Source organism: Cyanistes caeruleus, chromosome 17 (genome assembly GCF_971803275.1).
Source record: "Cyanistes caeruleus chromosome 17, bCyaCae1.hap1.1, whole genome shotgun sequence".
Classification (NCBI taxonomy): Eukaryota; Metazoa; Chordata; class Aves; order Passeriformes; family Paridae; genus Cyanistes; species Cyanistes caeruleus.
Genome location: NC_141717.1, coordinates 3605168 through 3618976, shown reverse-complemented (window position 1 = coordinate 3618976; position 13809 = coordinate 3605168). Strand labels below are relative to the sequence as shown.

Genomic DNA, 13809 nt, shown 5'->3' with positions numbered 1-13809 from the left:
CCAAGTCTTCATTCTGACAGTCGCTGCCATTACCCTCTCACACTAAAGCTGTGAATAGAATCCCCCAGCCTGCAGCTGCCTAGCAAATCATTCCATCTCACACCCAGGGACTGGTTCCTAGAAGGAGCAGAAATACTTCAAGAGACAGATGTAAGGATGCCCCGGGTTAACAGCCTAAAACCTCCTTTCCTGTGCCCCAGGGGACCTTGCATCTTTTATTTTCCAAATAATTTATTTTATTTCTTTACAGGACTGCAGGTATGGGCTCCTCCTTTAAGTAGGATCCACTAATTCTTAAGGGACTTTCAGTATTCATGCAGGTAGAGACCTGTATCAGACTCACTTCTTTTTCCTGCCTAGCCAAGTAAACTGCTGAAAATACACCTTTTTTTTCTTGGTTTGGTCTCCAGAGACCAAATTCCACGTTAGAATTTAGAGATTTAATAAGCACTGCTCAGCAACAACTGAAATATCAGTAAGTTACCAACATTATTATTACCCTAAATCCAAAACACAGCTCCTGGGAAGAAAATTAACTCTATCCCAGCTGAAATCAGGACACAAATGTCACTAAAAGCCCCCATTTGTACAGGGGGTATATTTAGATGGTAATATTCAAAATGCTCCAGAACCCTGCCATGTGTGAAACGTGCTGGGCAAATGTGATGGAGCACAAAACCAGGGCCCTCTGCTCAAATCTCTGGATCAGCTGAGATTTAATTGGAAGATCCTTTTTGTCCTCTCTCCAGTTCAATACATGGCAACATTTTTATTCTTATTTACTGCCTGAATTTGGACGTGGAGAGGGTAACAGTTGCCTTTTGGGGTGGAAAATCTGGGAACAGGTGGATTCCTAAACTTTTGTGCAATGAACAGCAACCTCTGCTTCATTATCATTATCATTACAAGTGTTATCATTACATGTGTAAGTACAGCAGGGGAAGGAGGGACAGCCAAATTCAGAGTGAAAAACTATAAAATTATCTCCATTAGGTGTCAATTGTCAATCCCAACAATTTAGTATGGAAAAAAAATAAAAAACAGGCAATCTGGAAATAAGAGAGAATTTATATCAGACATTTTTAGCTAAATTATTTTAGCCAAACTGCTTGAAGGTGGCAACTTTCCCTTTATTAAATGTTAATATTTCACAAGACTGTTCCTGGAAAAGGCAGTACTAAGTGAGTGGCCTTCTGAGCCTGAACTGAACAGGATTTATTTGGAAAAGTTTCCCTCATATCATCCCCTGCATTTCAGGAAACACAGAATCATACAGCAGGTCTAAATACAACATATTGAGAAGATACCACTTCAGAATCATATATCCTGAAAATAATATGTGCTATTGTATGTGTCTCTTAAAAAAATCAGTTTTGAAGAGTTCTTTAAGCCATCTCTGGCTTTTTTTTTTACTATCTGCTGTTTGTGGAGACAGGAATGCATTATACCTGCCACAAAATTCAGCCTCAGACAATCTAGAAAGATTTATGGTGTTCCATTAAGGCAGCTATATTCATTCATCACACTACCAATTTTCCAATGCTGTATATTTTTGCTGGCAGTGCTCCTTTTCTTTTACTTACCCCTCTGTAGGTATCCTCTGGAGATTTATTATAGTTCCAAAAGCGAAGCCCTGCAATGCTTTCAGTTTTATCAAAATGGATTGTGAGCAGATGATCTTCTCCAAAAGAGAAGGGAATGAGCCACATATGGTCATCCTCCACTGTGATATTAGTCCCATCTATTAACCTACAAAGAGAAAAGTCCATTAGCTGCACAAAGGGAAAAGCTGGCTTCTCTCATCAAAAGAAGGGACTTTCCTAGGGTTCATTTCATTCTAGATGCCACTTCCAGCTTCCAGAGCTTCTCATGTCCTTGTGCACGCAATTAAAAGCATAGAAAACATCAAAAATAGCATGCAAATATTGAACTAAAGGCAGTGGGGGGAGAAAAAACACAGTATTTTCTTTAATTGGGTCTGCTTAAGGAAAAACAGCAAAATCCTTAGGTTTTCCCTGTGTGAACAGGGACAGGCAAAGAAAACCTCAATTGCCTTTGCAGCCAAGTGGCTGAAGGCAGAACTCAAACCCAGCCACGATATAATTTATTAAGCCAGCTCCACGCCCAAAGCAGTGTATCTGGCACCCTGCAGGGTGTTTCTATGCCAACACAGCTCTGCTGGATCCGAGGAGGAGCTGGATGGCACCTGGAGAACCCTGAGCAGGACCAGGGCTTGCTCACATCCCTCGTGGCCACAATTAGGCACATCCCTGCTATCTTCCAACCAGCAGGACAATGTCTTTTCATGACAGCACAGACTTCAGGCTGACTGAACAAAGTTAAATCTGGTATTTTCTGACATTATATTCTTCTGCCACAAACTGTGCCATACAGAGATGGAGTAAAGGGGAAACATGAATTAATTTTCCACGGTAATTACTTTGGTACACTGCCAAAAAAAGTAAGTATATACTTACTATTTATTTAAAAGTTTAATGGAAGAATGAATGCCAGACTTGGCAATTCCTTAAAGAAAAAGATTTGAATAATGACTCTTCCATAGAGGAACTGATTAGGGAGTCCATGAGAAAAGAGATAATTCTTGATTTGGTCTTGAATAGTACACGGGACCTATTCCAAATGCCACAGTTGAGAGCACTGCAATATACTCAAATTCAACATGCTTGCAGGAATATCCAGAGCCAAAAGAGAATCTATTTCTTGTGCCCAAAAAAGTTCTCCAGCAAAACAATCAAGAATGTAAAAAAAAAAAAAATTAAAAATATAACCCACTTACTAAGAAAGATGTTAGGAAGAAGGAGGACTTGAAAACTCAAAGCCAGCCTGGCTCAGTAGCAGGATAAACAAAGTTATTATGAGCCATCTCTCAGCAATATTCATGATCAAAAAAGCCATAAATTGATGGACTCATAAACTCTGGAAGGTTAAAGGCATATGCACAGGCCTAAAAAAGAGTCTGAAGGCTAGCAAGCAAAAGATGCAAGAAATAAAATCCCTCAAATACATCAGGAGCTGAAAGCTTGCCAAAAATTCTGTAGGATCAACACATCACTAGGCTGCAAAAGGAGCATTCAGAGAGGAGAAGGCACCAACAAAAAAAGTAAATTAATTCATTGCATCTGGGTCCATCAGGGTGGGGTCTGGAGAGACTCCCCCACCAGAATCTGTTCATCACAGGGGATGTCATGGGAAGATTTCTTAGATCAGCAACTGCCTACAGAGGAGATTTTGATAGAAGATGGCAGAAGGAACAAGGAATTACACACCAGTGAGGTTGATATCTGCATTTGTCAGATTAGCAGAAATTACAAACAATGGAGTTAGTGTGCATGGAGATAAATACAACATTCTAAGGAAGACTCCAGAGCCTTTGAAAAGACAAGTCCTAATTCATAAGCCTGGTCACAGCCCATAAACATACCAGCAAGACAGGATTACAACCAAAAATACCCTTTCAAATGGAGAGATGACTCAGAAACAACAGGATGCAGCTTCAATAACATCCAAATGCCAAGTCCTCTCCAGATCTACAGCCTACAATTTCTATACTGCTGCCATTTAGATGCACAAGTCTGAGGAAATATACTTGTCAATGAATAAAACTTCATCAGATTTGCCAAAAAAAAGTGCTGCAAAGTGGCCAAAAGAATGGCACCTATTTGTGCAATTCCCCGACACATCTTCACTCTTCGCTAACGTGAAAGTTTTCCTTGAAATTATCCAGAAATCCTGCATAAATATCACTCAATATGCACAGACAGATGCTAAAGAACACCCACATTTCTTCCTGGAAAGTCCTTGGCAGAAATACCAACCAGGCATGTTCTCATCTCCCAGCTCAAACACCATCTTTTGGAAACATCTCATTCATGTTTCTACAACAAGCTGTTCCTGGACAGCCTGTGAATTCCAAGAATGAGCAGTGATGGGATGAAAATCATGTTCACATTAACATGTGTTAACATAACAGAAGTTTATAGAAATCTGTCATTTTAGAAAATCTGATGTAAAATGCAGCCCAAGTCTTTGGTTACTTACTTTTCTAACGTTCTGGAATCTCCTGTGTACTCTGGAAGATCATTTAAGTCTCGGGGTGAAGCAGAAATCTGCTCTGCATTGATTTTTAATGCTTGACCATCCTTTCCTATCACTTCAAGTCCTGTGAGTCCCAGGTAATGAGAGTCTCCCCAGGTCATGGTAAAGTTCAGCTGCAGGCCTACATAAAAGAATGTACATTTAATATCTCTGTAAACTCACTGGTTTGTAGCAAGTATTATTGTACCCAATATAAACGTGAGTGCAAACCCCAATGATTAGCAGCATGGATATTTCTGTACAGATTAAATAACTTTATATGCTGGAATCGGGTATTTCCTGCTCTGTTTGTCTACCTCCACATAACAGCAGCTTTTTTAATCTGTGTCAGAGCTCTGTAATGTGCTATCAACACCTTGTTCACTTGAGATTACACAAGTGCTGATCAAGCACGTTCCCAAGTGCCTCATTACTGGGGCTGCACACTGACAGCCAGCCACTGACACTGATTTAAGAGTTCCATGACAGATTTTGTGATCATGCAGACACGGAGAAGACCCATTAGTCTGAAGTCTATCCATCATCTTTCACCAGCTAAGTGACTGTATAGATTCACATAAATCCAGCCTCTCAGAAATCCATACATTTTTAGAGAACACCTACACACGCTTAAAGCAAAGAAAAAAATTCGGTTTACGAATGTTTTTAAGTTATTTTCTTCACATCAGAACTGGACACATGGAAGTATTTTCATGGGACAGCATCAGTGAAAAGCAGAAATATTGATAAGGCTGTATCTCCAGAATATAAACAGGATGCACAAAAGGCTGAATGTGAATCTCCTGTTCCACCTGTCTTATGCCTTACTGAAAAGATAGAAATAGCATTTACAGATAAAACAAGTAAAATTCCAATCTGATCAGGTTCCATAAAAATCCATCTCGGTACATTAAAAATACCTTTCATTTCACACACTACAGAAAACTCACAAATAATCAGGTTGGGTAATATCTAAAGAAACACCAGCAGTCATGATGTTTGTAGAACAAACAAGCATTAAACCTCTTAAGCCACCCAGTGCAGCTACCCCTAAAAGCCAGAGCAAGTCTTGATACACACAGAGATTCACTTGGGTGTAAGATCTCATCAGCATTTGCAGGGACACAGAGAAATAAACAGCTCTGTCAGCTGACAAACCTGCAGCTCTGGCTATTCTGCCAGCAGATACTGCTCCCAAGCCCAGTGCTGAGACTAAAGCTGCTCAGGGTACAGGCAGGCAGGAGTTCTCAGGAGAATCACTCTGGTCTCCAGTGGAAAGCTGCACTGGAGCAGCCATCCACACAGATTTAGTATTCCCCAGAGTTTAGGATTCCTTCACGGAATCTGAGGATGATTTAGGGAAAAGGGACCTCTGGAGGTGCCTAATCCAGTTCCAAGCTCAAAACAAGGCCAGCATCAAGGCTCTCAGGAGCTTATCCAGGGGAAGCTTTCCTGCCTCCAAGGCTGGCAGACTCCAAACCCTCCCAATCCAGTGTTGGATTGTTCTCAGGGTGAAAAAAATTTCCTAACACCCTGCTGGAAATTCTTGTCAAAGGACCAGGAACTGCTCCTGAAGCTTTTGGGCTACCCAGAAACTCTCTGGACAACAGCTGAAAGGCCCCAGAGAGCTGGTTTGGTATAGGATAATAAATCAGGTACTTAGGCAGGGATATAACACTCTGATCTAGCTTTACTCTGGGGTTTCTATTGTCAATCCAATCTAAAAAATTCAGTCAGTCTACATAAATACAAAGGATTGGGAGAGAATTACTGGGTAAGGGACACAGCTATTAGAAATCCCATTCAGGGACTAGACAAATGGCTAATGTTACTTTTCTGAGATTAAAAACCAACTGTTACAATATAATGTTGTAAATGCCATAGCAAACAAAGCTTCTGCCTTAAATATTCAATTACTCTTCTTTATTCTAGACCTGGCATCTGTCACAAAGTGCTGTGCAGCTCTGACAAATCAGATCCTCCTTGAAAACATGTTTGGGGGAAGGCTGGTTAAGCAAGAAGTAAATGTAAGAACTTACATTTTCCAGTAAATATTCCTCTGTCCTTTGGTATGCATTCAGAGACAGAGTTTGGCTCTTGAACCTAAAAAGAAAGTCAACAGGTGCAAGGAACAGGTTCAGTATTACACTGACATTGACTGCTTATAAAGTCTGATATTTGTACCTGTTTGTTTTTGTGTATCAATCTCCCCTCTGCCTCCCCACCCCGGCTGTCCTGCAAACAATGGAAAACATGACCCAAAATGTAGAGTATCAGGTGGGTTCTCAGAAAGCCAAGACTATTAGGGCAGGTTTATTGCATAGTGCATATAGAAATGTGAAATGGGAGACTCCACAGTGTGAGCTTCTGAAAGAGGCTGAAATCCTTAAATCGCACTTATTTCCTTGCAAACTGCCATCAGCAAGTGATAATATGCTGTATTTGCAATATGTTGCAAATCTGTTGCAGAGACAAGGAGTCTGGAAGGAAGTCAAGACCACAGAGTGCCACCACAATTTCTTCTCAGGAATTAAGAGGCAGAACAAACAAGCAAACTTGCCCAAAACCTTGTGCTTGTGCTCTGGCAATACTAATTAAAAATTGCCTATGCTATTCAGAAAAGTGAAGAAACAGATGACAAAATTTGCTGATCACACTGGGCCAATTAGGGTAGTAAAGACAAAAATGGCAAAGGATTGCAGATAGAATTCACTTCAATGAGTGTGATAAAATGGCAAATCCTGTTCTCTGTGCACAAATGTAAAAATGTTATACAGAGAAAACAATCCTAATTTCACATATACCAGTATTGGCTCCAAAATAAATAATAGTAGATTAGAATGAAATCCTAGCATTTTTCTAAGTAGCTCTATAAAAACACCAGTTCAATCCTCATTAGTAGTCAAAAGGCCAAACAGGAAATTAGAAGTCCAGACTCCTACTCTTTAATTCATCATTAGAAATAAACCTCCTGTCATCCACAATACATCAAATGGATCTACACTGTGCCTAAGAAAAATAAATAAAGACTTGTCAACACTTGTCTCCTACAGTTCCATTAGATCCCTGCAATTTAACCACTGATCCCCAGGATCTCATGTGTTCCCAGACTGCAATATCCTTCATGTGGCAGCAAATGTCCCTGGGGCAGTCAAGGTAATTCAGGTGAGACTGAACAAGAAATGGGCTCTGAAATAAAACCACAGAATCTAAACCATGGAAAATCCCTCCCACTGGGGTACCTCTCTCACAAACCACTTCTGTTCCTCAGAACTATTCTAAAACACCAGTCTGGGAATTAAAATTTGCAACTTTATTTAAAATCAAAACCCATAGACACAATAAAAGGCACTGCGTTTACTGACTGCAAAACAATGCTCTCCCTAGCAGACCAGAAACCATTTGTGCAAAGGCACCTTATCACCTCTTTTCTCGCTTTCTTATCTACTCAGATCCCTTCCTGATGATTCCATTCCACTGATGCCCAATATATTTTCTTTCAGATATGGTCTCATTTTCTATTATTTTAACTACTTCTGCTAGTCGGCATTGTCCTACCTGTGTTCTTAGATTCTTATGGCTAAAACAAAACACCACCATAATACAGGAGTTATTGGAAAAGCAATATAAAGTAGGAAGTATTACCAATAAAAAGTAGAAAGTATTACCCTGGTCTTAACACCTGATCACACTGTCCAACACCCTTCCTGGGAGGAATAACTAAAGTAGGAGCAACCATTCTGGAAAAGATTTAGAATCCTAACACAGGGGTATAAATCTTTTGAGTAGCTTGAGGAACGGAGTGGGGAAGAATTGTTTTGTTTCTTCCAACACAAAACCTAGAGAACATTAAATGAAACTAGCAACAAACAGAAGGAGGTTCTTTGTGCCATGCAGGTTCAGCTGGGAAACTTGCCACGGAGCACTGTAAATTTTACAAGTTCACGTGGGTTCAAAAAGCTGGTGGATGAATTAATGCAATAAAAATCTGTGGCAGGATATTAAACACAGAGGTTAAGTGAAAAAATCCTTGTGAGACACATTTCAAGGGGCTGAATGAGTGTTTCAGAGCAACACCACTCTGTGTTTGTGCTGTTCTTTCATTCTCTCTAAGCAGCCACTACTGGCCCCAGAGTTGAATCAAGGGCAGTAGCCAGAGTCTGATCTTCATATAAACATGTTAAGGATTCCTGAATTCAGAGTGGACAGAGAGATGGCCATGGATAACACTGACAGAAAAGTAAGCCACTTCTGTGCAAGCTTTTGTGAAGTTTTTAGTAAAACACACCATTTCATCTACTGAACAGGGAATAAAGGGAAATGATCAACAGCAGGGACTGCTCAAACTGGTCAATACTGGTCTGACAATGTTAGGCTGGGGAAGACAAATTGTGCACTGGATCTGTATCATTCTGGTAGCATAAACATCCCCCTACAGAAATCCTGATGGAACCAGCAAATACACAGTGACAGGGAGATCAATGGCTCAGTCACAACAGCTTTTGTTGTTCCACCACTGATACAGCAGTTTCACAGTCAGAACAGGGGTGTGAAGGGCATCAGAGCTGAACAGCAAAATGAAAAGCAGAGCCTGTATCTGAGCAAGGACCAGACAGTCCAGGGTCAAGCTTCTGCCATGGAAGAGGTCCTGGTGAATGCTCACAATAAACTCATGAACAGGAAAAGAAAGGTCAACTTCAGCTTGTCTTCATGAAATCGTGCACTGCACAAGGTTCTGAGCAGTTTCAGATACTGCAAGCAAAGATGAGATCAAAATTACTGCAGAAGTCCAAAGGTTAAAGCCACTGATTTCTGGTCTTAACAGTGAGATCAAATTCCAATGCCATTGGCTCTCCTCCTGTCTTGTGAGCCACAAGAAAAAGAGGTCGAGACAGAAGGGGAAGGTTTGGCACAAGGTTCATAAGGAACCACATATCCCTGGGAAGGTTTTGGCTGGAGCAGCTGGAATTTGGATTGATTCAGCTTTGGGTCTCCTGACAGACTCACAAGTAAGAATGTGAACCCTAGAAAAAAACAACCACACTGATGCAATAGAGGGTGCTCAGGAAGATCCTGAGAAAGTAGAACATTTTAAGGAAAACAGGGCAAAGACTGTCACACATCATCTTGAGAAAATCCTGTGGGATCTTTGCTCAGACACTGGACTGCTGGGCTGGAATGGCATAAGGCAAGAGCTCGAGTGCTTGGAAATACAGCCTTTCTCCGAGGAGTGGAATACCTCCTGAATGGAATAAAAAAAAAGGTGTTTTTATGCTGCAGAATGCACATAAACCTGTGACAATGCTAGTCAAAGAAAGAAAAAGTGGGAAAATAAGGGAAGGGTTGAGAGGAAGAGACATCCCTAATTTGTGGAGGAAGAAATCAGCAATATGAAAAATATGATAAAACCTTTGATTTGGAGTGCCAGGGAGCACAGCTACTCATGACAGGAGTAACAGCATGGGAAAAATCACTGACAGGGCTGAAACCTTCAGGAGTACCCAAATCATGAAGAACTCCCCCTAGTCTCTGTCCAAGTGAAGAAGTAGGCTTATTAATTAATCAGGGAAACCAACATTTGGAGGACCTTTAGGGCTTTAAAAAAAATAGCATAAATTATTGATCTGGTGAAAAAAGAACTTTCAAATTGTCATAATTGTGTTAGTCCTTCTGAGGTTTTATTCCAGCCTGGAAATGTGTCCATTACTTCCAGGTTTCAAACAGACATTTATAGAGAGTTTTGAACATAGAGGCCCCCACCTGTTGATCCTCTGTTCTCAACCCTGCTTGTGTAAAAGGTCTCTCATCTCCCTCCCTGTCTGCAGTTGTTGGCCTCTTCAGCTCTTCCTCATATCTCAGGGAGCTGGAATCTCCCATTTCTCCATCAAATGTCTCATCATAGCAGTAAATGGCTTCAAGAATATCATCATCAGTAGTGAACAATATGGTATCCCCAAAGTGCTCTGGAGCTGAAGGCAACACACAGAATTAAATGGAGAAATAATGCAAAAGGAACGTAAAGAATGAGAAAAATTATTTTTGGTCCTTCTTTGCATTTAATTTGCAGCAGTGTTTAAAGATAATATGTGGCAAATTGATACTGACTATGCCTATAATTAGTGTTTCACTCTCAAATTTATACTGCACAGTGGAAAAAACCCAGAGAATTCAGTCAGATTTCAAATACATATAAAAGAAAATGGGGGAAAAAAGCTGAATCACCTTTTCCAAAAGACCATGCATGTGAAAACAAGCAAAAAGCTGCAAGTTTGAAATTTCTGTCTGGTGTGATTGAAACACAGACTTGTTGCTAAGACATAGTTAAAAATGGAGATTAGCTCTGTATGCTGCTAAAATCCCCAGTATCAGTGAAGAATGCATTAATGGGCTTTGCATTATGATTTTAAATCTAACACCAGACAAAGTGCCAGCTTGCTTTGAAGTGGAAAGTGATAACAAACAAGCTAAATGTATTTTGTTTGTATTGTACTGCTGTTTCCACAAGCAAAATAAGAAATGATAGCCTACCTCCAGACAAGGTTCCTGAGGCTTTGGCAATCTCTCCTTTAAAGATGCACTGCGCATCCAACTCCATGATAATGTCTTTCACACCTCGGAAGGAGTGGATGCGGGATTTATTGTAATTCCAGATCCTAATCATCGCTACCTGACAGGAATTCACAAAGTCAATAAAGACTAAGTGAGGTTTTCCAGGGGTGAATGGTGCCAGCCAGAGGTGCATATCATCCTGGGTCCGATTCACCCCATCTATCAGGTTGCTTACTATCCTGGGATCATTTCCATAAGCTGGTAAAATATTTATGTCAGAGGGTTCAGCTGTTATTTTTGCAATCTGAACAGGCTCTCCTTTGGAACTGAAAACTTCAATTCCATTAAGACCAACATAATGTCTGTCTCCCCACGTTGTTCGGATGTCTATCACCAAGTGCTGCCCACAAGGTAAAACAGGGATTTTGAAATCACTTCCATCCTGTATCTCCACAGAATTTTCTTCCTCTTGCCTCTTTGGTAGTGTTTGCAGTCCCTCTTTTCTCTGATATTCTCCAGGCCGGTTGATTTTCTGTTGATGGAGAAACTCATCAAAGATATCCCCTTGAAAATCCATGTTCGAGATCCGGCCACGGTGGGAATAATTAAATTTCACCAAGGAGTTCCAGGACTCCTGCAGAGTGTGCTCTTGCTCATTGCACCACTTCATTCTAGAGGTTGCTATGTCCTTGATGGGAAAGCCTTCATCTGAAAACAACATTACAAAGGTATTTAATGTACAAACAGGACTGGGAACAAACCATTCCAACACTGACTTTGCAGAATGATGCCGAGTCCCTCACTGTGAAATTCTCTGACAGCAGCACTTCTACTTTGCCTCCCTACCATGAAGGCCACATGTCCCAGTTTCCCTTCCCCACTTAGATACAATGAACAAAATCACTTTTACCTGCGGAGGGGCAGAACTTCTGCCATGGTACAAACTGCAAATAAGTTTGAGGCTATAAATTCTTGCCTCAGCCCCTAAAGAAATTGGGATTTTTGCCCAGTGATACTTACTCTGTGGCTGTCACAAGAGTTTAAATCATCCCTCTGCATTTCTGCAGGTCTTTCATACAGCTGGAAATGGCTGAACTGGTTAATGTAAAGCATTACAGAGAAAAGCTGGTTCTTCCTCTCAATATAAAGAAAAGCGGTGGGAAAAGGAGTAGGTTCAGCAGACAGGGAGGATGAGGTGAGCATTGCATTCTAGGCAGGTAATGTCCAAATATTTTTCCCACTTTTCAGCAATTGTGAGGTGTAGAAGGAGGATAATGACAAGATATCCAATGGGAATGCAGCGAGGATAAGAGATCAGAGGGGCACAGTGGGAGCAATGCATGTTCTCCTCATAGCTGCACTGGGGAACTGCTTCATTTCCATCTCAAAACAATTAAGAACAGATAATAACTAAGATTTTCAATAAAGCAGTCACTCAAGCATTTTCTTCAAATAAATGAAGAAAAGGAAGTGGAGTACTAAACAATTATGGGCCCGTGAGCCAGATTTACTTCCATACAGTGTCCTTGGGTGGGTACTAAAACAAATGGTTATCAAGAATAAATGCCAATCGCTGTGAAATGCAAAATAAAGTTTTCCCAAAAGACTGCTCAAGACTTTTAACTGTGTTTTTGGAAATACTGGAAAGAGGCAATGTTCCTAATCTATCCATGGCAAATAATCATTTACAGTGGGGACACGTGAGATAAAATTAAGAGTTTTAAAGCAGATGGGAAACTACCTGGAAAAGGGTTGTCTTCCAGAATGGAAGGCTGGAGACCAACCTGGCCATTCCTTACACCACAAGGAAAATGCAGACATGAAGGAAAGGTTCATATTTCAGAGAACATCAGACATTTATAAGTCACTTTCTTGCTCACATCACTATCAGTACAGATACCCAAGAGGTGGGTGATCCCCAACAATACATTCCAGAGCCTCACAATTCACCTGGACAAGGTACTGTACATATATTTACCCCTTGAAAATGTCAAATCTTGAAAATTTTGGGATGAGAGTACTTAACAACCATTGACCATCCTTGTTTGGGAAGGTTTTTCCCTTTTCTTTTCAAACATGAAGTATTTCCAAAGTCTAGAGGTTACAATTCTGAAGCCCCTCTAGGGCAGTGCAATGGGAAGTGAAGAGGTTCATGAACTACTTTAAGGAGTGTAACACAAGTGGAGCTCTGAAAGGAAAGCAGAGGTGGCCCAAAAGCAGAATGGCTGCAGGCTTACAGGGTGTGACTTTTTTAAGATTCTAAAATGCATTATTTATTAATGACACCCCAAATATCCAAGTCCCCTGTAGGCTCAGGAGTATCTTGAACCACCAATTCAGCTTCTGATGGCAACACACCCCACACAGTTCCTCTCAAAACTTTAGTAGACTACATTTTGGGGCAAGACTACATAGAAAAAAACCACCTTTCTTCTCCCTCTGTTGTGTTAATATCTTTTTTTACTCCCTGCAGTTATAAACAGCAATCATATTTCCGTGCTGCAATCACATGCTTCATTTCCCAAATCATTCTAAAAGCTCTCCTCTGTATCTGTTCCACTTGGTAATCAGCTTTCCTGAAAATGGATGATCAGAGCTGCAGCTTTCCAACCGAGGTCTCACAAGTGCCTGTGTGGAGATATTGAGGTTTCCCAAGTACCCAAAACGCTTCTGCTGATCCATCCTGGGAGTGCACTGCTCCAATCACTGCTCACACCAGCATCTCAGTCAATCTGCTATCAGCTACTCAACTGTGATTCTTCTCTTCCTCAGTCATTTGCAATTGATGATTACTCAGCTTACAACTTAATTTTTGGTTATTAGTCCCCAGATGAGCCTGCAAGCATTCTACTGAATTGCATTCCATTGCTCCAGTCCTCAAGTTCATCGTTCTGTGTGGTTCTTCAATCTCCTTAACTCATAATAAACCAAATTATATGGTATTTGCAAATTTTATCAGCCTACTCCCACCATTTCCTTGGCACATTAAACTGGTTATCAAAGAAAAAGTGATGTTTTTATAGCAACATTAACTTGAGACAAGCCTGTACGTGCTGTTACTAATTCCTGTTGTTCTTGTGAACCATTTAGTGACCAAAGCCATGCTGTGACATCCACAGGAGCCTCTGAGCCTTCCCTTTGTCCCACCCTCCACTGGGAACTGTC

The 13809-nt window shown here is 40.7% G+C and overlaps 1 protein-coding gene across 50 annotated transcripts in view; it reads right to left on the bottom strand.

Moving 5' to 3' along the window:
• The window catches only part of KATNIP (katanin interacting protein), a 55628-nt gene that overhangs the window by 12185 nt on the left and 29634 nt on the right, over positions 1-13809 (bottom strand). For all 50 annotated transcript variants that reach the window (XM_086854412.1, XM_086854404.1, XM_086854389.1 and 47 more), the window contains exons 15-19: positions 10624-11352; positions 9856-10064; positions 6135-6198; positions 4060-4237; positions 1584-1749 (exon numbers count right to left, since the gene is read on the bottom strand). In XM_086854412.1, coding sequence (XP_086710538.1) covers positions 1584-1749; positions 4060-4237; positions 6135-6198; positions 9856-10064; positions 10624-11352 — 1346 coding nt within the window. The remainder of the gene's footprint in view (positions 1-1583; positions 1750-4059; positions 4238-6134; positions 6199-9855; positions 10065-10623; positions 11353-13809) is intronic.